General features: G+C 47.2%; 2 protein-coding genes across 7 annotated transcripts in view; one reads left to right on the plus strand and one right to left on the minus strand.

Annotated features, from left to right (window-relative positions):
* Positions 1-22,457, plus strand: part of LOC144497111 (uncharacterized) — a 62,957-nt gene extending 40,500 nt beyond the window's left edge. For 2 of the 3 annotated variants that reach the window (XR_013498509.1, XR_013498508.1), the window contains one exon: positions 22,174-22,457. The gene's annotated coding sequence lies outside the window, so the exon portion shown is untranslated. Of the gene's footprint in view, positions 1-22,135 lie in introns of all 3 variants that reach the window. The other variant, XR_013498510.1, reaches the window with a different exon arrangement.
* Positions 1-25,104, minus strand: part of LOC144497112 (uncharacterized) — a 54,117-nt gene that overhangs the window by 1,066 nt on the left and 27,947 nt on the right. For all 4 annotated transcript variants that reach the window (XM_078217901.1, XM_078217900.1, XM_078217899.1 and 1 more), the window contains one exon: positions 17,440-17,567. In XM_078217901.1, coding sequence (XP_078074027.1) covers positions 17,440-17,567 — 128 coding nt within the window. The remainder of the gene's footprint in view (positions 1-17,439; positions 17,568-25,104) is intronic.

Below are 25,104 nucleotides of genomic sequence, written 5' to 3' on the forward strand. Positions count from 1 at the left end.
TTACCGAGTGCGTCCTTCTTTGGTTTGTCCCTCCAAAGTGCAATATCTCACACTTGTCTGCGTTAAATTCCATTTGCCATTTTTCAGCCCATTTTTCTAGTTGGTCCAAATCCCTCTGCAAGCTTTGAAAACCTTCCTCACTGTCCACTTCACCTCCAATCTTTGTATCATCAGCAAACTTGCTGATCCAATTTACCACATTATCATCCAGATCATTGATATAGATGACAAACAACAATGGACCCAACACCGATCCCTGCGGCACACCACTAGTCACAGGCCTCCACTCAGAGAAGCAATGCTCCACAACTACTCTCTGGCTTCTTCCATTGAGCCGGTGTCTTATCCAATTTACTACCTCCCCATGTATACCTAGCGACTGAACCTTCCTAACTAACCACCCATGAGGGACCTTGTCAAAGGCCTTGCTGAAATCCAGGTAGACAACATCCACCGCCTTCCCTTCATCCACTTTCCTGGTAACCTCCTCGAAAAACTCTAATAGATTGCTCAAACATGACCTACCACGCACAAAGCCATGCTGACTCTCCCTAATAAATCCCTGTCTATCCATATATTTGTAGATCCTATCCCTTATCACACCTTCCAATAACTTGCCCACCACCGACGTCAAACTTACTGGCCGATAATTTCCCGGATTTCTTTTGGAACCTTTTTTAAACAACGGAACAACATGAGCCACCCTCCAATCATCCGGCACCTCCCCCATGAATACTGACATTTTAAATATGTCTGCCAGGGCCCCTGCAAGTTCAACACCAGCTTCCCTCAAGGTCCGTGGGAATACCCTGTCCGGTCCTGGGGATTTATCCACTCTGATTTGCCTCAAGACAGCGAGCACCTCCTCCCCTTTAATCTGTAAAAGTTCCATGGCCTCCCTACCAGTTTGCCCTATTTCCGTAGACTCCATGTCCGTTTCCTCAGTAAATACGGATGCAAAAAAACCATTCAGTATCTCCCCCATCTCTTTTGGTTCCATAAACAGTCTATCACTCTGGTCTTCAAGATGACCAATTTTATCCCTCACTATCCTTTTGCTCCTAACATACCTATAGAAGCTCTTTGGATTTTCCTTCACTCTGTCTGCCAAAGCAACCTCATGTCTTCTTTTAGCCCTCCTGATTTCCCTCTTAAGTAGCTTCTTGCACTTTTTATACTCCTCGAGCATCTGATGTGTTCCTTGCTGCCTGTACATTTCATACAACTCTCTCTTCCTCTTAATCAGTGTTACAATCTCCCTCGAGAACCAAGGTTCCTTATTCCTATTTACTTTGCCTTTAATCCTGACAGGAACATACAAACTCTGCACTCTCAAAATTCCTCCTTTGAAGGCCTCCCACTTTCCATTTACATCCTTACCAGAGAACAGCCTGTGCCAATCCACACTTCCCAGATCCCTTCTCATTTCATCAAATTTGGCCTTTTTCCAGTTCAGAACTTCAACCCGAGGACCAGATCTATCCTTATCCACGATCAGGTTGAAATTAATGGCATTATGATCACTGGATCCAAAGTGTTCCCTCACACTCACATCCATCACCTGCCCTAACTCATTTCCCAATAGGAGATCCAATATCACATCCTCTCTAGTTGGCACCTCTATATACTGATGTAGAAAATTCTCCTGAACACATTTTACAAACTCTACCCCGTCTAAACCTTTAACAGTATGCGAGTCCCAATCTATATGTGGAAAATTAAAATCCCCTACTATCACAACTTTGTGTTTCTTGCAGTTGTCAGCTATCTCTCCGCTGATTTGCTCCTCCAATTCTCGCTGACTATTGGATGGTCTATAATACAAGCCCATTAATGTGGTCATACCTTTCCTGTTTCTCAGCTCCACCCATAGGGCCTCTGTAGACAAGCTCCCTAATCTATCCTGCCTGAGTACCGCTGTAACATTTTCCCTGACCAACAATGCCACCCCCCCACCTTTTATCCCTCTGCCTCTATCCCGCCTGAAACATTGGAACCCTGGAACATTGAGCTGCCAGTCCTGCCCCTCCTGTAGCCAAGTTTCACTAATGGCTATAATGTCATATTTCCATGTGTCTATCCACGCCTTCAGCTCATCTGCCTTCCCCACAATACTCCTGGCATTGAAATAGACACACCTCAAAAAATTATTTCCACCACACTCTACCCTTCCATTTGTGATTTTGCTTGAACTAACCTGTCTTTTTACCCCTGCTCCACTATCTGCTCTGGCACTCTGTCTCCCATCCCCCTGCAAATCTAGTTTAAACGCTCCCCAATAACACTAGCAAATCTCCCTGCAAGTATATTGGTCCCCTTGTAGTTTAGGTGTAACCCGTCTCTCTTGTACAGGTCCCACCTGCCCCAAAAGAGGTCCCAATAATCCAAGAATTGGAAACCCTGCCCCCTGCACCAGTTCCTCAGCCAGGTGTTTATCCGCCCAAGCATCCTACTCCTGCCCTCACTGGCATGTGGCTCAGGTAGCAATCCTGAGATTACTACCCTCGGGGTCCTGCTTTTTAACTTCCTTCCAAACTCTTTGTACTCACTCTTTAGGACCTCCTCACTCTTCCTTCCCACGTCATTGGTACCGACGTGTACCACGACATCTGGCTGATCACCTTCCCACTGTAGAACGTTGTACACGCGATCAGAGACATCGCTGACCTTGGCACCTGGGAGGCAACAAACCATGCGGGAGTCTCTGTCCCGACCACAGAACCTCCGGTCTGTATCTCTGACCATCGAGTCCCCTATCACTACTGCTCTCCTCTTCTTCATCCCACCCTTTTGCGCTGTAGAACCAGACTCAGCATCAGAGTTCCGGCTGTCGCAGCTTGTCCCAGGTAAAGCATCTCCCACAACAGTATCCAATTCAGTATACCTGTTGTGGAGGGGTATGTCCACAGGGGAACCCTGCTCTGCCTGTCCTTTCACACGGCCATTTCCTCTCCTTACAGTAACCCAATTTCCTGTGCTCTGCTGCTTAGGTGTAACTATCTCCCTAAAGCTACTGTCTATATACTTCTCATTCTCCCGAATTAGATGGAGGTCATCAAGCTCCTTCTCCAGTTCCCTAACACGCTTTGCTAGCAGCTGCAGCTGAATGCATCTTTTGCAGGTGCTGTCGTCAGGGATACTGAAGGTCTCCCTGATCTCCCACATCCTGCAAGAGGAGCATTCCAACATCTTGCCTGGCATATATTTTTTTACTCTGGGGAAATACAGGAATAAACTTTCTGAAAAAGAAAAAAAGACTACTCTCACCTCTGCCTGTTCTCGCCGAAGCCCGTTTTGAGCCAAAGCCCTTCAGCTCTCACTCTGCCCCCTGCTCACTCTGCTGCCCGCTCAAAGGTGCAACCTACTTTTAAACCCTCCAAAACCTTCCCAGGCTGCTGCTGGGCCTACTTCCTGTTTTGAAAAAAAACCTCCGATTTTTTTCACAAATTTAACTGAAAAATAAATAAATAAATTAGTGCACAAACAAGCTCCCTTACCCTCAGCCTGCTCCTGTGGAACAATCCCTATAACCCCTAATTCCCTTACCGATCAAGAATCCAGCTATCCGTGATTTAAACATATTCAACGAGGTAGCCTCCACCCACTTCAGTGGCAGAGAATTCCAGAGATTCACCACCCTCTGAGAGAAGAAGTTCCTCCTCAACTCTGTCCTAAACTGACCCCCCTTTATTTTGAGGCTGTGCCCTCTAGTTCTAGCTTCCTTTCTAAGTGGAAAGAATCTCTCCACCTCTACTCTATCCAGCCCCTTCATTATCTTATAGGTCTCTATAAGATCCCCCCCAGCCTTCTAAATTCCAACAAGTACAAACCCAATCTGCTCAGTCTCTCCTCATAATCAACACCCCTCATCTCTGGTATCAACCTGGTGAACCTTCTCTGCACTCCCTCCAAGGCCAATATATCCTTCCGCAAATAAGGGGACCAATACTGCACACAGTATTCCAGCTGCGGCCTCAACAATGCCCTGTACAGATGCAGCAAGACATTTCTGCTTTTATATTCTATCCCCCTTGCGATATAGGCCAACATCCTATTTGCCTTCTTGATCATCTGTGCACCTGCAGACTGGGTTTTTGCGTCTCATGCACAAGGACCCCCAGGTCCCTCTGCACAGCAGCATGTTGTAATTTCTTTCCATTTAGATAATAATCCAATTTGCTATTATTTTCTCCAAAGTGAATAACCTCGCATTTGTCAACGTTATACTCCATCTGCCAGATCCTCGCCCACTCACTCAGCCTGTCGAAATCTCTCTGCAGACCTTCTACGCCCTCCACACGATTCACTTTTCCACTTATCTTTGTGTCGTCAGCAAACTTTGTTACCCTACACTCAGTCTCCTCCTCCAGATCGTCTATATAAATGGTAAATAGTTGAGACCCCAGTACCGATCCCTGCGGCACACCACTAGTTACCATCTGCCAACCAGAAAAGCACCCATTTATTCCGACTCTCTGCTTCCTGTCGGATAGCCAATCCCCAATCCACGCTAACATCCGACCCCCAACTCCGTGTGACCCAATCTTCTTTAGCAACCTTTTGTGAGGCACCTTATCAAACGCCTTTTGGAAATCCAAAAACACCGCATCCACCGGTTCCCCTCCGTCAACCGCACTAGTCACATCTTCATAAAAATCCAACAAGTTCGTCAAGCACGACTTTCCCCTCATGAATCCATGCTGCGTCTGCTTAATCGAACCATTCTTATCCAGATGGCCTGCTATTTCTTCTTTAATGATGGGTTCCAGCATTTTCCCAACTACAGACGTTAAGCTAACCGACCTGTAGTTACCCGCCTTTTGTCTATTTCCTTTTTTAAACCCAAGTGTATAATTTCTGGATTATTTCCTGAGCCACGTGCAGATTGGCAGTTTGTAAAGTTAGAGAGATGAATGTGTGGCTCAAAGACTAGTGTGGGAGAAGTAGGTATCAGTTTGTAGGACGTTGGCATCAGTACTGGGAAAAGTGGGGGCTGTACTGTTGGGACGGCCTACATCTGAACCATTCTGGGACCAATGTTCTTGCAGACCAAGAAACAGGGAAGTAGAGAGGGATTTAAATTAAAGAATGGGATGAGGTTTCAGTTCCTTGGAAAGTTGGGAAGTCAAAATTAAAGGGTGGCACGGTGGCACAGTGGTTAGTGCAGCTGTCTCACAGTGCCATGTCATAGAAATCATAGAAACCCTACAGTACAGAAAGAGGCCATTAGGCCCATCGAGTCTGCACCAACCACAATCCCACCCAGGCCCTACCCCCACATCCCTACATATTTTACCCACTAATCCCTCTAACCTACACATCTCAGGACACTAAGGGGCAATTTAATCATGGCCAATCAACCTAACCCGCACATCTTTGGAATGTGGGAGGAAACCGGAGCACCCGGAGGAAACCCACGCAGACACGAGGAGAATGTGCAAACTCCGCACAGACAGTGACCTAAGCCGGGAATCAAACCCAGGTCCCTGGAGCTGTGAAGCAGCAGTGCTAACCACTGTGCTACCGTGCCGCCCTGGTACCCAGGTTCAATTCCGGCCTCGGGTCACTGTCTGTGTGGAGTTTACACTTTCTCCTCATGTCTGTATGGGTTTCGTCCGGGTGCTCCGGTTTCCTCCCGCAATCCAAAGATGTGGGGGTTAGGTTGATTGGCCATACTAAATTGCCCATTAGTGTCAGGAGGATTAGCAGGGTAAATATGTGGGCTTACAGGAATAGGGCCTGGGTGGGATTGTGGTTGGCACAGACTTGATGGGCTGAATGACCTCCTTCTGTTCGTAGGGATTCTATGAGTGCAGATTACTGATCAGTCTGAGTATGAACACAAAACTACAGGTCGGGACAGGTCATATGAACAACAAGGACTCATACTAGAGCCCTAATAGGAAGAGGGAGGGTTCCAAGAACAGCAAGTTTAAAAAATCAGAGGTTCACCCTAGATTTAGGCAGATAGATGGGCGACCACGAGAAGGGACAGACAGACGGTGCAGGAGTCCCCTGTGGCTATCCCTCTCTCTAACAAGTAGACCGTTTTGGATATTGTTGAGCAGGGGGGATTGCCTATCAAGAGATAGTGACAGCAGCATGCAGAGTGGGGGCAGGGGTTTACCACAGCTGGCTCTGTTGTACAGCAGGGAGGTTCAAACTGCATTAGAGAAATTGTAAGAGGGGACTCAATAGTCAGGGGCACAAATAGGTGCTTTCTGTGGCCGTAAAAGAGACTCCAAGATGGTGTGTTGCCTCCCTGGTGCCAGGGTCAGGAATGTCTCTGAGCGGGTGCGGAACATTCTCGCCTGGAATGCGCTGCCGGGCAAGGTGATGGAGGCGGACACACTGGGAACGTTTAAGACTTATCTAGATAGCCACATGAACGGAGTGGGAATGGAGGGATACAAAAGAATGGTCTAGTTTGGACCAGGGAGCGGCGCGGGCTTGGAGGGCTGAAGGACCTGTTCCTGTGCTGTATTGTTCTTTGTTTGTTCTTGTTCTAAAAGGGAAGGCAAGCAGCCAGAGACCGTGGTACACATTGGTACTAATGACATTGCCAGGAAGAATGATGAGGTCCTGCAAAGGGAGTTCAGTAATAAGTTGAAAAGCAGGACCTCTAGGGTTGTAATTTCAGGATTACTCCCTGTGTCACATACCAGTGAGACTAGGAATAGGAAGACAATGCAGTTAAATACGTAGCTAAAGAGCTAGTGTAGGAGGGAGGGCTTCAGATATTTGGATCATTGGGATGTCTACCAGGATAGGTGGGACTTGTACAAGAAGGATGGGTTGCATCTAAACTGGAGGGCACCAATATTCTGGCAGGGAGGTTTGCGAGTGTCACTTGGGAGGGTTTAATAAGTGTGGCAGGGGCATGGGAATGAGAGCAGAATGCCAGCAAGTGAGACGACTGAGACTAACGTCAGTAAGGCTAAGAGGAAGAATAGACAGGGAGAGGTTACTGAACATGGCGGGACTGGCAGTCTGAAGTATATTTGTTTTAACGCAAGGAATATGACAGTAAGGCAGATGAACTTAGAGCTTGGATTAGTATATATAATTATAATGTTGTCGCGATTGCAGAGACTTGGTTGAGAGAGGGACAAGACTGGCAGCTTAATGTTCCGGGATTTAGATGTTTCACGTGTGACAGAGAGGGATGTAAAAGAGGTGGGAGAGTTGCGTTACTGATCAGGGAGAATATCACGGACGTACTGAGGGAAGACACTTTGGAACACTTGTCCGATGAGGCCATAAGAGTAGAGCTCAGGAATAGGAAGGGTGCAATCACTTTGTTCTACAACCCTCCCAACAGCCAGCAGGAGATACAGGAACAGATATCCGGACAAATTATGGAAAAAATATAAAAAACAGGGATGTTATGTTGGGTGATTTTAACTTCCTCCATATTGACTGGGACTCCATTAGTGCCAGAAGCTTGGATGGGGGAGAATTTGTTAAGTGCATCCATGAGGGCTTCTTGAAACAATATGTAAATAGTCCAACTAGGGAAGGTGCCATGCTAGGCCTGGTAATGGGGAATGAACCTGGCCAGATCATCGAAGTTTCAGTGGGTGAGCATTTCGGCAACAGTGACCATAATTCCATAATTTTTAAGTTATTAAAGGATAAGGATGAGTAGTCCTCGGGTGAAAGTATTAAATTGGGGAAAGGTTAACTACGAAAATATTAGGCAGGAACTGAGGAATGTAGATTGGGTGTGGTTGTTTGAGGGTAAATCCACATCTGTCATATGGGAATCTTTTAAAGGCCAGGGCAGGACCTGCATGTTCCTGTGATAATGAAGGATAAGGATGGCAAGATTCTGGAATGTTGGATGGCAAGAGAAATTGTGAGCTCAGTCAAAAAAAGGAAGCATATATAACGTTCAAGAAACTGAAGACAGACAGAGCCGTCGAATAATATGAAGAAAGCAGGAAAGAATTTAAACAAGGAGTTAGGAAGGCTAGACAGGATTCAGAAAAATCCCAAGGCACTTTATATGTATATAAGGAGCGAGAGAGTAGCTAGGGAAACAGTAGGTCCACTCGAGGACAAAGGAGGGAATTTATGTGTGGACCCGGAGAAAGTGGATGAGGACCTTAACAAATACTTTGCATTGGTATTCACAAAGGTGAAGGACATGGTGGACAGTGAGTCCAGAGAGGGGTGTATTGATATTCTCGGGCATGTTGATATAAATAAGGAGGTATTGAATGTTTTGAAAAGCAATGGGACCCGGTTGGATCGATCCCAGAACACCTACGGAGGTGAGGGAGGAAATTGCTGGGGCCTTGTATGAAATCTTTGTATTCTGTTTAGTCACAGGAGCGGTCCCAGAGGGCTGGAGAATAGCCAATGTTGTTCCTTTGTTTAAGAAGGGCAACAAAGATAATCTGGGAAAATACAGGTCAGTGAGCCTCACAGCAGTGATGGGGAAATTATTGGAGAAGATTCTTAGGGATAGGATTTACTCACATTCAGAAAAGTATGGACTTATTAGTGATAGACAGTATGGCTTTGTGCAGGGGAGGTCATGTCTCACAAACTTGATTGAGTTTTTTGAGGAAGTGACAGAGATGATTGATGAGGGCAGGGTGGAGGATGTTGTCTACATGGATTTTAGCAAGGCCTTTTACATGGTCCCTCATGGCAGGCTGATACAGAAGGTGAAATCACATGGGATCCACCGTGAGCTAGTAAGATGGATGCAGAACTGGCTTGGTCATAGAAGTGGAGATGCTGGCGTTGGACTGGGGTAAACACAGTAAGAAGTCTCACAACACCAGGTTAAAGTCCAACAGGTTGATTTGGTAGCAAACGCCACTCGCTTTCGGAGCGCTGCTCCTTCGTCAGGAGAGTGGAAGGAGCAGCGCTCTGAAAGCTCGTGGCGTTTGCTACCAGATAAACCTGTTGGACTTTAACCTGGTGTTGTGAGACTTCTTACTTGGTCTTAGAAGACAGACAGTAGCGGTGGAAACATGTTTTTCTGACTGGAGATCTATGACCAGTGGCGTTCTGTCGGGACCTCTGTTGTTTGTAATAAATATAAATGATTTGGAGGAGAATTAGTAAGTTTGCGCATGACAAAAAGATTGGGGGCATTGTGGATACTGAGAAGGATTGCCAGAGGATACAGCTGGAGAATGTAGATGTAGATAGACTGGACACTTGGGCGGAGAAAGGGCGGATAGAATTTAATCCAGACAAATCCAAGGTGATGCATTTTGGAAGGTGTAATAACTCCACGGAGGTGAAAGTCCCGTCACCAAGTTACTTTATTTACACCATACATCTGTACACAGCCAGTTCTCCAGTTGCTCCCTGCTGATTGCAGACTGGGAGTCTGACAAAGCTGCTTTAAATAGGGAGCATGAGGCTCCCTGATTTAACCATCAATTAAGACTCATAGGGTACTTCTTTTTAGGTACCAACTTATTATACAAAATCAAATTAACTAAGGGACAAATTCAAAGGGGCAGCTCCCCAAAAGGAGGGGGAACAGCCCGAAACAAAAATCAAATCACAAAGAAAACTTAAAACATCAAATCAAAAGGTGATTGTCGGGGTCGATAATACACCTCAGCCTCTGTGGTGCCCAGTGGGCGTGGAAGGCGTCAACTGCGCCCGTGGCCACCGCATGCTCCCTCTCCGAATATAGCCGTGGTAGAGGGGCAGACAGTCAGGATGGACGATCCCGTCGATCGCCCGCTGCCTGGACCTATTGATGGCGTCCTCGCCAGGCGCAGGAGCAGGTTCACGAGGAGGTCATCCTCCTGACCCGCCTCTCTCCGCACCAGGTGCCCATAGATCAGGAGCATGGGGCTGAAGTGCAAACAGAACATCAGTAAAATATTTTTAAGAAAACTGAAAAGGGTGTGCAACCTTTAACACAAAACGTAGACATGGTCCACGGACTCCACAAGACTACAAAAAGGGCACGCTTGGGAGCCCGTGAACTGAAAGAGCCTATGGTTGTACGGAGCTGCTGCGTGCAGCACCCTCCACCCCAGGTCCCCAAGATAGTTGGGGGAGATCCCTCCGTAGAGGGACCTCCACTGGGGACCGCCGCCGCCTGGCGGCAACAAGGCCCGCCAAGGTGTATCCGGGCGACGGGCGAGCAGCAGCAGCCCGTACAGGAAACGCCTCCGTGCAATGGCAAAAGGCACGGAGGGCATTTCCATGAGGTGGCTCATGCTGTGGGGCGCCTGACCCGGGGGAGGAGGTCTCGGCTTGGGGTTAGGACACATAAGGTAGTTCATACTCTAGCAAGCCAACCTCATTAGCCTGCTGAAGTAATCACAGAAGGTCTAATGCAGGAGGTGATTATAGCATGGTGGCACAGTGGTTATCACTGCTGCCTCACAACGGAAGGGACCCGGGCTTGATTCCTGGCTTGGATCACTGTCTGTGTGGAATCTGCATGTTCTCCCCGTGTCTGCATGGGTTTCCTCCGGGTGCTCCGGTTTCCTCCCACAGTCCGAAAGACGTGCTGGTTAGGTGCATTGGCCGTGCTAACCCTTAGTGTACCCGAACAGGTACCGGAGTGTGGCAACGAGGGGATTTTCACATTAACTTCATTGCAGTGTTAATATAAGTCTATTTGTGACACTAATAAATCAACCTTAAGAGTATACAATAAATGGCGGAACCCTTAGAAACATTAACATTCGGAAGAGTCTAGGCGTACAAGGTCTACAGTTCCCTGAAAGTGGCAACACAAGTGGATAAGATAGGCAAGAAGGCATATGGCTTGCTTTCATCGGTCAGGCCGACAGTATAAAAATTGGCAAGTCATGTTGTAGCTGTATAGAAATTTAGTTCGGCCCCATTTGCAATATTGCGTATAGTTCTGGTCGCCACATGACCAGAAGAATGTGAAAACTTTGGAGAGGGTACAGAAAAAGTTCATCAGGATGTTGCCTGGTTTGGAGGGTATTAGCTATGAGAAAAGATGAACAAACTTGGTTTGTTTTCACTTGAACATCAGAGACTGAGGGGCGAGCTGTTAGAACTTATAGAATCATAGAATCTCTACGGAAGGAGGCCATTCAGCCCATCGAGTCTGCACCAACCACAATCCCACCCAGGCCCTATGTCCATAACCCATATTTTTCCTGCTAATTGCCCTGACACTAAGGGAAATTTAGCATGGCCAATCCATCTCTCCCTTTGGACTGTGGGAGGAAACCCACACAAACATGGGGAGAACGTGCAAACTCCACACAGACAGTGACCCAAGCCGGGAATCAAACCCGGGTCCCTGGCGCTGTGATGCAGCAGTGCTAACCACTGTGCCACCTTGCGGACCGCAGAAGTTTACAAAATTATGAGAGGCACGGATAGAATAGATGGTCGGAGTCTTTTTCCCGGCGTAGAAATGTCAATTACTCGGGGACATAGATTTCAGGTGAAAGGGGGAACATTTAAAAGAGATGTGAGAGGTCAGTTCTTTTACACAGAGGGTGGCAAGTGTCTGGAATGCGCTGTCAAATGAAGTGGTAGAAGCAGATACAGGAGCAATGTTTAAGATGCATCTTAACAGATACGTGAATAGGCAGAGAATAGAGGGATACAATCCACGCAAAGGCAAAAGGTCTTTAGTTTAGAAAGGCATCATGTGGCAATGCAGGCTTGGTGGGCCAAAGGGCCTGTTCTTGTGCTGTATTGTTCTTTGTTCCTTGTTTTATATGAGGGAGCAGTGGCACAGGATAGTGAGGGGGACCTTGACTGTCTTAGTGTGACAGGTTGGGGCAGGAAACATAAACGGGCGGCACGGTGGCAGAGTGGTTAGCACTGCTTTCTCACAGCGCCAGGGACCCGGGTTCAATTCCGGCCTCGGGTCACTGTCTGTATGAAATCTGCACATTCTCCCCGTGTCACAGACTGGAAAGTGCTTAGAGCTGGGGGACCGGACGGGGAGGAATTTGTAAAATGCGTACTGGAAGGTTCTTTGGAACAGTATGTAGATAGCCCGACTAGAGAGGGGGCTATACTGGACCTAGTTCTGGGAAATGAGCCCGGTCAGGTCGTCAAAGTTTCGGTAGGGGAACATGTGGCAAATAGTGACCACAACTCTGTTAACTTTAGGATAGTAATGGACAAGGATGAGTGCTGTCCTACGGGCAGGGTGCTAAATTGGGGGAAGGCTGACTATAGCCGGATTAGGCAGGAATTGGTGGATGTTGATTGGGAGAGGATGTTCGAGGGTAAGTCCGCATCTGGCATGTGGGAGTCTTTTAAGGAACTATTGATAAGGCTGCAGGATAGGCATGTGCCTGTAAAAAGGAAAGATAGGAAAGGTAGGATTCGAGAGCCGTGGATAACCAGGGAAATTGAGGATCTGATTAAAATGAAAAGGGAGGCGTACGTTAAGTCCAGGCAACTAAAAACAGATGGAGCTCTGGAGGAATACAGAGAGAGTAGGAAAGATCTCAAACGGGGAGTTAGAAGGGAAAAAAGAGGTCACGAGATGTTCTTGGCAGGCAGGATTAAGGAGAATCCTAAGGCATTCTATTCATACGTTAGGAACAAAAGAGTTGTCAGGGAGAAAATCGGACCTCTCAGGGACAAAGGAGGGGAATTATGCTTAGAACCCAAGGGAATAGGGGAGATCCTAAATGAATACTTTGCATCGGTATTCACGAAGGAGAGGGGCGTGTTAACCGGGAGTGTCTCGGAGGGAGGTGTTGACCCGTTAGAGAAAATCTCCATTACAAGAGAGGAAGTGTTAGGTTTTTTAGGGAACATTAAAACTGACAAAGCCCCAGGGCCTGATGGCATCTATCCTCGACTGCTCAGGGAGACGAGAGGTGAAATTGCTGGGCCTCTGACGGAAATCTTTGTCGCTTCTTTGGACACGGGTGAGGTCCCTGAGGATTGGAGGATAGCGAATGTGGTCCCGTTGTTTAAGAAGGGTAGCAGGGATAACCCAGGAAATTATAGGCCGGTGAGCTTGACGTCCGTGGTAGGGAAGTTGTTGGAGAGGATTCTTAGAGACAGGATGTATGTGCATTTAGAACGGAACAATCTCATTAGTGACAGACAGCATGGTTTTGTAAGAGGGAGGTCGTGCCTTACAAATTTGGTGGAGTTTTTTGAGGAAGTGACAAAAACGGGTTGATGAAGGAAGGGCCATGGATGTCGTCTATATGGATTTCAGTAAGGCATTTGACAAAGTCCCACATGGCAGGTTGGTTAAGAAGGTTAAGGCTCATGGGATACAAGGAGAAGTGGCTAGATGGGTGGAGAACTGGCTTGGCCATAGGAGACAGAGGGTAGTGGTCGAAGGGTCTTTTTCCGGCTGGAGGTCTGTGACCAGTGGTGTTCCGCAGGGTTCTGTACTAGGACCTCTGCTATTTGTGATATATATAAATGATTTGGAAGAAGGTGTAACTGGTGTAATCAGCAAGTTTGCGGATGACACGAAGATGGCTGGAATTGCGGATAGCGAAGAGCATTGTCGGGCAATACAGCAGGATATAGATAGGCTGGAAAATTGGGCGGAGAGGTGGCAGATGGAATTTAATCCGGATAAATGCGAAGTGATGCATTTTGGAAGAAATAATGTAGGGAGGAGTTATACAATAAATGGCAGAGTCATCAGGAGTATAGAAACACAGAGGGACCTAGGTGTGCAAGTCCACAAATCCTTGAAGGTGGCAACACAGGTGGAGAAGGTGGTGAAGAAGGCATATGGTATGCTTGCCTTTATAGGACGGGGTATAGAGTATAAAAGCTGGAGTCTGATGATGCAGCTGTATAGAACGCTGGTTAGGCCACATTTGGAGTACTGCGTCCAGTTCTGGTCGCCGCACTACCAGAAGGACGTGGAGGCATTGGAGAGAGTGCAGAGAAGGTTTACCAGGATGTTGCCTGGTATGGAGGGTCTTAGCTATGAGGAGAGATTGGGTAGACTGGGGTTGTTCTCCTTGGAAAGACGGAGAATGAGGGGAGATCGAATAGAGGTATACAAGATTATGAAGGGTATAGATAGGGTGAACAGTGGGAAGCTTTTTCCCAGGTCGGAGGTGACGATCACGAGGGGTCACGGGCTCAAGGTGAGAGGGGCGAAGTATAACTCAGACATCAGAGGGACGTTTTTTACACAGAGGGTGGTGGGGGCCTGGAATGCGCTGCCAAGTAGGGTGGTGGAGGCAGGCACGCTGACATCGTTTAAGACTTACCTGGATAGTCACATGAGCAGCCTGGGAATGGAGGGATACAAACAATTGGTCTCGTTGAACCAAGGAGCGGCACAGGCTTGGAGGGCCGAAGGGCCTGTTTCCTGTGCTGTACTGTTCTTTGTTCTTTGTGTCTGTGTGGGTTTCCGCCGGGTACTCCGGTTTCCTCCCACTGTCTAAAGATGTGGTGGTTATGTTGATTGGCCGTGTTAAATTGACCCTAGTGTCGGGGGATTAGCAGGGTAAATATGTGGGGTTATGGGAATAGGGCCTGGGTGGAATTTGATGGGCCGAATGGCCTTCTTCTGCACTGTAGGGATTCTATGGATTCTATGGAAAAATATGCAGCACAGAGCAAATCCAGACTTGTAAACTATTGTAAAAAAAGTCAAAGCTATATGTACTTTATCTGAATGCTCAAAGCATTTGCAACAAGACAGACGAGTTTATGGCACAGATTGCAACATATGAGTGTGATGTATTAGCTATCACAGAAAACGTGGTTGGAGGATGACCTGGACTGGGTTCTCAACATCCTCGGGGATACAATGTTCCAAAAGAACAGGCCAAAGGGAAAAAAAGGTGGGGTAGTACTGTTAATCAAGGAAGCTTTTAAGACAGTGCTGAGTTGTAATATAAATGATGTGGAGATGCCGGTGTTGGACTGGGGTAAGCATATAAAGGCAGTGGATAGTGATGTCCTGCTATTATCATGGGAGATTTTAATCTGCCTATTGATTGGACAAACCAAACTGGCAAGGGTAGCATGGAAGAAGAATTTGTAGAGTGTATCAGGAATTGCTTTTTAGAGCAGTATGTTGTGGAACCTACACAGGAACCATCACTGAATCCCCCACTGTCAACATCTCCAAAAATCTTCACTGCAGTTCTGAGGGGTGGAAGAGATTACAGAAATAGGGAGGGGAGAGATTTGAAAACAAGCTCAAAAACCTCACTGAAACTAACACTGAGCTTTCCTCAAGTTTTAATTCCTGACTGAAAGCACAGCCACCAATCATGGAGCGATTAAAATCAGGAATGCTCTAAAGACACAACAGATTGGATTGCAGGACCTGAGGGGGTGGAACAGATTGTCAACCTTGGCTCAAGTGGAAGCATTCCCACCCCTGAGTCACTTCAGGACTTGAGCACTGAAGCTGACACTGCAGTGCTGTAGTGTGGGAGTGCTACAGTGTCAGACATACCATCTTTCAGATGGGATATTAAATAAACCGAGGCACCCTCTGCTCTCTCTCTCTCACTAAGGTGGGTGTAAAAGATCCCTTGTCATTATTTTGAAGAACATGGGAGTCATTCCTGGTGTCCTCACCAATACTAATCCGTCAATCAACACCACTAAAAAACAGGTCATTATCACATTGCTGTTTGTGATATCTTATCTGTGTGCACTCATTGGCTGCCAGATTTTTCTATATTATTACAATGACCACACTTCAAAAATAATTCATTGGCTCTAAAGAGCTTTGCGACATCTGGTGGTCATGGAAGGCTCAAAATAAAGGCAAGTCATTGTTTTTCTCTTATCTGCGGATGTTACAGAGATGGGGCAGAGGTCTTGGAGGGATTTGAAAAGATGGGAAACACACAGGTCCCAACAAAACAGAGAGAACTGACCATTCACAGTCCACAGGATAATAACCAGCTCCCAACGCAAACACACACACAGCACTCAACAGTAGGAAATCAGTGAGAATCCTCAGATACTCTGCCCCTCCCAGATAATTACACCTCACCTTCTCATATTCAGTAATGACCCATCAACAAAACTCAGCCTGTAAATCAGAAGGGAAATGCTTCCAATAAATACACTCAATATCCAACACACAGCTCCAATCAAACAGCTCAGCACAAAGCACCGAGTAAACAGGTCTTTCAGCTGGATCTTCTCACACAGCATAAGGGGCATTTCCACACCTGATTCCCCACAGGATAGTCAGACTGCCTGAACATTAGTGTGGATATTATGCAATGTAATTATTATAAATTCTGCTCCTTCACTCACCATCTCCTCACTTGGGTTTACAGTCCCTACAGGAAGTGAAGCAGGTGTGAAAGAGGAAAGGAGAGAATTGACCAGTGAAACAGAGGTGGCTTTGAGTAGCAGAGTAAGAAGTCTGACAACACCAGGTTAAGGTCCAACAGGTTGTCCAATAAGTAAAGTCCAAACCTGTTAGACTTTAACCTGGTGTTGTGAAACTTCCTACTGTGCTTACCCCAGTCCAACGCCGGCATCTCCACATTTTGAGTAGCAGATCAGGTGGGGATTTAAACTTGTCTTTGTCCCATCTAAATAAAATCTCACTTATTATAGCTGCTGTCTCAGTTCCCCAGTAAATGTTTGACAGAGATTTCTAGTGTGGGAATAGCATTCTTCATCCTCTGAGGCTTTCAAACTGACAACATCAGTGTGGGATGTGTAGCTTCGGGTGTGTATGATAGCAGATCATAAGAGGAAATCACACAGCATCCAAGTCAGTGATGATATGCAGTGGTGGAATCAGCACATGCATAGGAAAGAGGGGCACAGGAGGGAGGGGTGCAGGAGAGAGGGGTGCAGGAGAGAGGGGCACAGGAGGGAGGGGCGCAGGAGAGAGGGGCGCAGGAGGGAGGGGCGCAGGAGGGAGGGGTGCAGGAGGGAGGGGCGCAGGAGGGAGGGGCGCAGGAGGGAGGGGCGCAGGAGGGAGGGGCGCAGGAGGGAGGGGCGCAGGAGGGAGGGGCGCAGGAGGGAGGGGCGCAGGAGGGAGGGGCGCAGGAGGGAGGGGCGCAGGAGTGAGACATGCAAGAGGGGGGGTGCACAAATGGGAGGGGCACTGGTGAGAGGTACACAGGAGGGAGGGGAGGAAACAGAGAAAGAGACCCAGGATAGAGTGACACAGGAGTGGGTCACAGGAGCGAGTGAGAGAGGAAATTGAAATTCTAAAGGGAGGATTAAAAATGTCAACTAGCCACTGACTTCCACATTCTGAGGTTCCATTCTAACAAGCTTTGTTTCTGTCTGTTGCTCTCTCCTTCATTCGCGGAGAAGTCTGTGATTGGAGGGAGAGGAGTAAGTGAAAAGATCCTGGTACACTGGAGGGGTTTGTCTTTTGTGTGGGTTCACTGATGTTTCAGGAATTCAAACGACTGTGTGAAGATGTTATTACAGAACTCACACTGAAAGTGTTTCTCCTTTGTGAGTGCATTGATGGACCAGCAGAAACACTGACTGTGTAAAAGTATTGTCACACACCTGACTGGTGTTTCACCAGTGTGGATCCACTGGTGCTTCAGGAGATTGGAGCAGCTGGTGCAAGTCTTGTCACAAATATCCCCTCTGAAGAGTTTCTCCCCTGTGTAAATCCTCTGATGTCCAGGAGACTGAAGAAGATATTAAAATTTAATCAGAAATTTCACATCTGAAGGGTTAGTTATTTTAGTGTGTAGAACCTCTGATGGTGCAGGAGGTTTGATGAGCGTGAGAATGATTTATTACACACCTCACACAAGCAAGGTTTCTACAATGTATGGATTGTCAGATGGTCCAAGAGGCTCCATAACTGTGTGGAAGGATGTTCGCACACCAGGGAAGTGACCAACTTCTCCACAGTGTGAATGCAGTGGTGTGTATGACGATTCAATGACTGAGAATGATTTGTAGCACAGCTTGCACGTGGATGGTTTCTCCTGTCTGAATGTGGTGGTGCACCCAGAGGTTTGTTAATTCCGAGAATGATTTGTCACACACCTGACATTTGAAAGATTTCCTCCATGTGTGTATCCTCTGGCATCTCAGGAGGGTTGTAGATATCACAAAAGCTTCATCACAATCCTCATATTTAAAGTGTTTCTCCCCTGTGCAGACAGTCTGATGGAGCTGGAGGCTCCTTAACTGTGTGAAGGAATTGTCACACAACTTGCTCAAGGATAGTTTCTCTCTTAAATGAAAGTGCAGATGTTTAATCAACTTTGACAATTGTCCAAAGGCTCTGTTACAAACCTCACACATGAATCTTTTCTTTTCCATGAAGTTGCTTTTATGTTAACAGTTATATAACCAATGCGCCTCACATTTTAGAGGATTTTATGAGTCTGTGGAGTCCTTGTCACATATCTCACGCTTGAACAGCCTACCTGTAGGAATGATTCTGTGGATCATGAGGCTTGACGAATGATTAAAGATCTCACCACATTTGAAGCTCACTCATACGTTTTCCTAGCCTCACCCTGACTGATCATCCACAGCCGAACCATTGGTAAGATTGGTTCTGATGGAAGGTTCCCTGCCGTTGACCAGTTTCAAATCTGATGACGTCTCAGAGCTTGGCTGACTCAACGGATTTCCAGATGATGGTTTTGCTGCCCAACTTTCTCTATATTGACCAATACTGTGAAGGATCCGAATGTCTTCTCGCAGTTGTGTGGTTGTTCCTTGGGTGATGGTTATGATCTATCTGCAGTGTCTATCCTCTCTGCATTCTCTGATGTAGTATAGTGCAATCCTTCTGTAAAACAGGAAAAGGAAACATGATTTCCTTTGACTTCATCTCTTCATTTGTTGAAGGGGCTGACTCCTCAGTGAGAGACTGTTGCACACTGAGTGACAGTCTGCTATCACCCTGTGTGGGGGATCAGATACAAGTTCTTTTTTTCCCCTCATATCCTCCGTTTCCAGCAGGGACACTGGATAGTGACAAGGACCAGACGGCATGGCTACTTTCTTTCCTCTGCCTGGTCCTCATCTTTGCACACACCACAAGGGTAAAGGAAAAGACAGCCAGGCAGAGTGCAAAATGGGCTATCAATTTAACTTATGAACTTGAGTCATGCTGGCAAAGACCAATGGTTTTGTGGGTTGGGTTTGTGTCTTTGTGTGTCCTGTTTGTGAGCAGGGCTCCCACTCGCCTGGTGGGGGGGCGGCGCTCTGGGGACTGGTGGCTTGTGCTGCTGGGTGGACTTAATGGACTTTGGCCTGGTGTTGTGAGACTTCTTACTGTGTTTACCCCAGTCCAACGCCGGCATCTCCACATCTTCTCTACCTCAACAGGACAATATTCCACACACTCACAACTCATTTGAGACCAGCACGAACACATCTCCGTGTTTCTCTGTCTCTCGGCTGCTGCCATTGTGTAGCTCCTGGCATTTTACTCAGAAACACAAGTCTCTGTGAGAAATCCAAGCCACTATCTGAAGCCATGACTAATGACACACCATCTTCTTCCCAAGAACACCACAATAATAATTCTCCCAGTCACATCCAATGCCCAGCTGGAATTCTGAAGACACACTTCAGGTATGGTCGGAAATTGGCTTGGGATTAGTCTGGGATTGGTTTGGAATTTGTTTAGGACAAACAGGACACACAAAGAGGGCACACAAAGACACAAACTCAACCCACAGAAGTCCAGGGGCGACCTGATAGAAGTCGACAAGATTATGAGGGGCATGGACAGGCTGGATAGTCAGAAACTTTTTCCCAGGGCGGAAGAGTCAATTACTCAGGGGCATGGGTTTAAGTTGTGAGGGACAAGGTCAAAAGGAGATGTACGAGGCCAGTTTTTTCACACGGAGGATGGTGGGTGCCTGGAAAAAGGTTTGTTTATTGGTCACAGGTAAGGCTTACATTGACACTGGAATGAGGTTGCTGTGGGGTTCCCCTGGTCGCCGCACTCCGGCGCCTGTTCAGGTCAATGCGCTTGGCCGGCACGTCTTTCGGGGTGTGGGGGGGGGGGCTGGAGCGCCCGGAGGCCTGCGCAGCTGTGGGGGGGGGGGGGGTGGGGGTGCGGGCTCCACGCGGACAGTGACCCAGGCCCGAATCCCTGGCGCTGAGGCAGCAGTGCTGGCCACTGTGCCACCGTACTGCCCTACTCACTGCCAGGGGAGATAGTGGAAGCAGATACGATCGTGACTTTTAAGGGGTGTCTGGATAAATACAAGAATAGGATGGGAATAGAGGGATGTGGTCCCCGGAAGGGCAGGGGGTTTTAGTTCAGCCTGGCAGCATGGTCGGTGCAGGCATGAAGGGCCGAAGGGCCTGTTCCTGTGCTGTAATTTTCTTTGTTCTTTGTTTGTTCTTTGATTGGTCTGGACTGGTTTAAGTTAGTCTGGATTTGGTTTGGGTGGTGGCGGGATGGCCTGGGATTGATTTGGTTGGACTGGATTGGCCTGAGGTGGTGAGAGATGGTTTAGGTTAGGTTAGGTTGGATTGGTTAGGGTTGTTATACAAGGGGAGGTGGTGGTATAGTGGTATTGTCACTGGGCTGGCATTTGCAGCACCGGGTTGGAGAGTTCCTGTGCTGTACTTTTCTTTGTTCTGGGATTGGCCCAGATTGGGATGAGATGGATTGGGATGTCTGGGATTTGTCTTGAGCTGCTCTGGAATTGGTCTGGTTTGGTCTGGGATAGTGTAGGATGGTCTGGGATTGGTTTGAGTTGGTCTAGGATTGGTTCGAGCTGGTCTGGGATTTGCCTGAGATGATTTCAATACAATCTGGACAGGGTCATGCGGCTTGAAGCTGTGTGCGGCCTGCATTGCAGGCTTATCTCACCCTCATGGAGTCCAAGGTGGAGGGAGAAAACAGGAAGGGTTCAATCAAAGAGAACAGCAACCTGAAGACAACACAGAGGACAAGAAAATGCATTCTGATGGTGATCGCCTTCTCTTACAACCATAATCTAACCCCTGTATGAACATTCACAGGATCAGGGGAATGACTGGACAAAAAAGATCAAAATTTTTGTTTTATTCATTCATGGGACATGGGTGCCGCTGGCTGGCCAGCATTCATTGCCCATCCCTACTTGACCTTGAACTAAATGATTTGCTAGGCCATTTCAGAGGGCAGTTACCACTAAGCCATCGCCTCACTTGGCTTCCACCATTCACCTCGCTTGGTTTCAGCCATCCTGTTAGTCACACAATACAATAAGAATGGAGTTATTTTAGACACAGCAAGAAATCTCTATCAATGAGTCTACAACCAAGCCAGACATAAGGAAAATCCCAGTGCTGGAGAATTTCAGGAGCAATAGCCAAAAGGTCACCATTTCCTTCCCAAAAATCAAAAGTGCATTAACTAGTGGGGTGCCACAGGGATCAGTGCTGGGACTCCAGCTATTCACAATATATATTCATGATTTGGATACGGGAACAAAATGCAACATCTCAAAGTTTGCAGATGATACTAAGTTGGGTGGGAGGGTGAACTGTGAAGAGGATGCAGGGATCCTTCAGAATGATCTGGACAGGTTGGGTGAGTGGGCTAATCAATGGCAGATGCAGTATAATTTGGATAAATGTGAGGTTATTCATTTTGGAAGCAAAAACAGGAAGGCAGATTACTACCTGAATGGCTGTAAATTGGGAGAGGGGAGTGTGCAGCGGGACCTGGGTGTCCTTGTGCATCAGTCACTGAAGGGAAGAATGCAGGTGCAGCAGGTGGTGAAGAAGACAAATGGTATGTTGGCCTTCTATGTGAGACATTTCCAGTACAGGAGCAGGGATGTGTTGTTGCAATTATACAGGGCTTTGGTGAGGCTACACCCAGGATATTGTGTGCATTTTTGGGCTCTGAAGACGGGAATGGGTTAATGAATCATGGAACACTTAAGCATTTAGACTCACCTCTGTAATACTTGAGAGATTCGTGAGAAGTACTGTTGAATTAATTGTTTTTGTTAAAATTCATTGTTTTTGTGTATCCAGACCAGATAAGAGGAACAGCTATCCCTATTGTCTCCAGCTTATCGTATTCAGGAATGTGGTTAACCCAGCCTGAATAAGCTAAACAGTCTCCATTTTCATGTACCTTTGTTTAATACGGTGAAGCTGACATGTATGCCTTCTGTCTTCGTATAACAATAGATTTATATATATTCATTATATGCTATGCATCTATACTATTTTAAACTGATATAAATTGCTATAATCGGCTCTTGTGTTTTAGTTAACCTGTTTGTGCAAAACCTGTGATGTTGTTTCAAGGCTGTGCGTAACGTAGAGGGATAGAACAGAAACAATCGCGGCCTTGGAGATTGCCGCGATTGCACAAACTACGCAAAGGAAGAAACCGTCGATGCAGCAAGGATCCCACAATGAATGACGAACTGTGACAGACATCCTGGAGAATTGCAAATGTAATAAGGGGCGGGAACCGGGATGTATAAAACTCTGTTCTTACTTGTGTTCGAGGAGAAAGGCTGGGGGTCCACTGTTAGGAACCTGCCTTCTCCCACAATTGTGAAAATAAACACTGCATTTTGACCTACGATTAGTCTTAGAGGTATTATTACCTACTAGTCTCCTTTTCTGAGGAAGGATGTTCTTGCTCTCAAGGGAGTGCAGCAAAGTTTTACCAGGCTGATTCATAGAATCATAGAAACCCTACAGTGCAGAAGGAGGCCATTCGGCCCATCGAGTCTGCACCGACCACAATCTCACCCAGGCCCTACCCCCACATATTTACCTGCTAATCCCTCTAACCTACGCATCTTAGGATTCTAAGGGGCAATTTTTAACCTGGCCAATCAACCTAACCCGCACATCTTTGGACTGTGGGAGGAAACTGGAGCACCTGGAGGAAACCCAGGCAGACACGAGGAGGATGTGCAAACTCCACACAGATAGTGACCCGAGCCGGGAATCGAACCCGGGACCCTGGAGCTGTGAAGCAGCAGTACTAACCACTGCGCTACCGTGCCGCCCATTCCTGGGATGGCGGGATTGATGTATGAGGAGAGATTGACTAGGTTAGGATTATTTTCACTGGAGTTCAGACAAATGAGGGGGGAATCTCATAGAGACTTACAAAATTCTAACAGGACTAGACAGGGTGGATGCAGGGAGGATGACCCAATGGTGGGGAGTCCAGAACCAGGGATCACCGTCTGAGGATTCAGGGTAGACCATTTAGGACGGAGGTGAGGAGACCTTTCATCACCCAAAGAGTGGTGAGTCTGTGGAATTCATTACCACAGGAAGTAGTTGATGCCAAAACATTGAATGTATTCAAGAGGTGGCTAGATGTGGCGCTTGGGGCAAATGGGATCAAGGATTGTGGGGAGAGGGCAGGATTGGGCTGTTGAGCTGGGCGGTCAGCCATGGTTGTGGTGGGTGGCAGAGCGGGCTCGGGGGGCTGGATGGCCTCCTCCTGCCCCTATCTTCTATGTTTCTATGTCTTACAGTCCAAGACATTTGGGGCGGAATTTTCTGGCTGTTTACGCCAGCGGGATTTTCTGGTCCCACGGCAGCAAATGGAAATTTGGCTGAGTGCCAAATTCTCCGTTCTCACTTGCAGTGGTGGCAGAGTATGAATAGCCAGAAAATTCCAGCCATCATGTCTCAAATTACTCAGAAACTGAATCCCAAAATGTCACTGATTGAATTAACTCGATCTAACTTGGCATTTAAATAATTCAGCATTTACATCGTCTGCCTTGGGAACCTGTTCCAGGTTGATTCCAAAATGCCCAACCCAGTCAACATTTCCTCCCCAGTCATTGTAAAGAGCCATCACTGTATAGAAGTGAGGAGGCTCCCAATCATGGCCCCTTCTAGACCTGGCAAGGAACCATCTCTCAATTAACATTCCCCTTCTGCTTAGATCAGGGGCATTGAGACCAGTTGAACTAAATCAGAAGTTATGGGTTCAAACACACATGTACATAAGAATTAGGAGCAGGAATAGGTCATTCACTCCCTTGAGCTTGCTCCACCATTCAACAGCATCATGACTGATCTGATTGTTGCCTCAACTCTGTGGTGATACAAACAGGGCCTAGTTTTAAGGCTGATAAAATTGGATATCCTAAATTAAAGAATTGGGCATATTAAAATCAAACACAGTCAAACCTCGGGCAGGCCAATTATACAAATACACAAACATGTCTGGGCCTGACCCATCAACCACCCATCAAAGGTCGTTGCACTCTACTGATATTTAGCAGGAGACCATTGCACCTCATTGAAATGCACCGACCTATTGTTAGAAGCCCAGATCGGGTCAGACTTTCTGTCACCGTAAGTTCCTGCAGTTACATGTCAGCAACAGCATGGAGATGGACACCAGGGTCCGCCCCCAGGTGGGGGCGGACCCTGGTCAGATCTGGTGATGGATGGCTAAACCAGCTCCATCAAGGTTTCTTGATGTCTGTCAGGCAGACATCAAGAAACCCACTGGGTATTGGAACCCCCTCCTGGGACCTCGTTGGCCGGAAGCCAGAGAAGTTTCTGGAAAGGCAAGCAGGCAGGGGGATAAAGGGACACATTTTCAGACAGACCAGCAGCGAAGACTCGACGAGGGAGGCGGCCTTGACCATTCGGAAGACTGACCAGGGAAGGAAGGAAGGAAGAAGCTGCCATCGAGATTCACCTTCGTGACGACAGACCAGAGGGACTCAGAGAATCGGGCCTGCAGTTTAACCAAACTATCTTTGCGGGTAGTATACTTGAATCTGGGGTATCCTCTTGTTTTATGTGGGTAATTTAAGTGTTAATAGTGTTATTATTAATAAACTTGTTGAACCCTTTACTTGTGTTTGTTCTTTGTCCATCTTGCAAATAAGGGCACCGGGGTAAAACCTTGGAGTAAGCAAACTGGCCGGAAGTATCTGAGAATTAACAGGTACAACATCTGGCACCCCAGACGGTCCTTCGATAAGAAGTGATACGTTGCTCCGAGGTCGAACCTCCAACCCGGTATTCTCCAACATTCCGTCTGAGCCTGAATTAAGAGGGCAGCTGCCCCACGTGACGGCCAGTCTTAAGTGAGTGAAGGACTAATACAGATTCGACCAGTAAATTGGGCCATAAACCCGGTGTCTGTAACACAAGGTGGACAAACTGTGTAGTTAGAACTAGAACAGTCTAGGGAATTTGGGTAAAATCTACGGGAGGGAATTTAGTGAAAACCGGACC

The sequence above is a fragment of the Mustelus asterias genome, chromosome 8 (genome assembly GCF_964213995.1).
Source record: "Mustelus asterias chromosome 8, sMusAst1.hap1.1, whole genome shotgun sequence".
In the NCBI taxonomy this organism is placed as follows: Eukaryota; Metazoa; Chordata; class Chondrichthyes; order Carcharhiniformes; family Triakidae; genus Mustelus; species Mustelus asterias.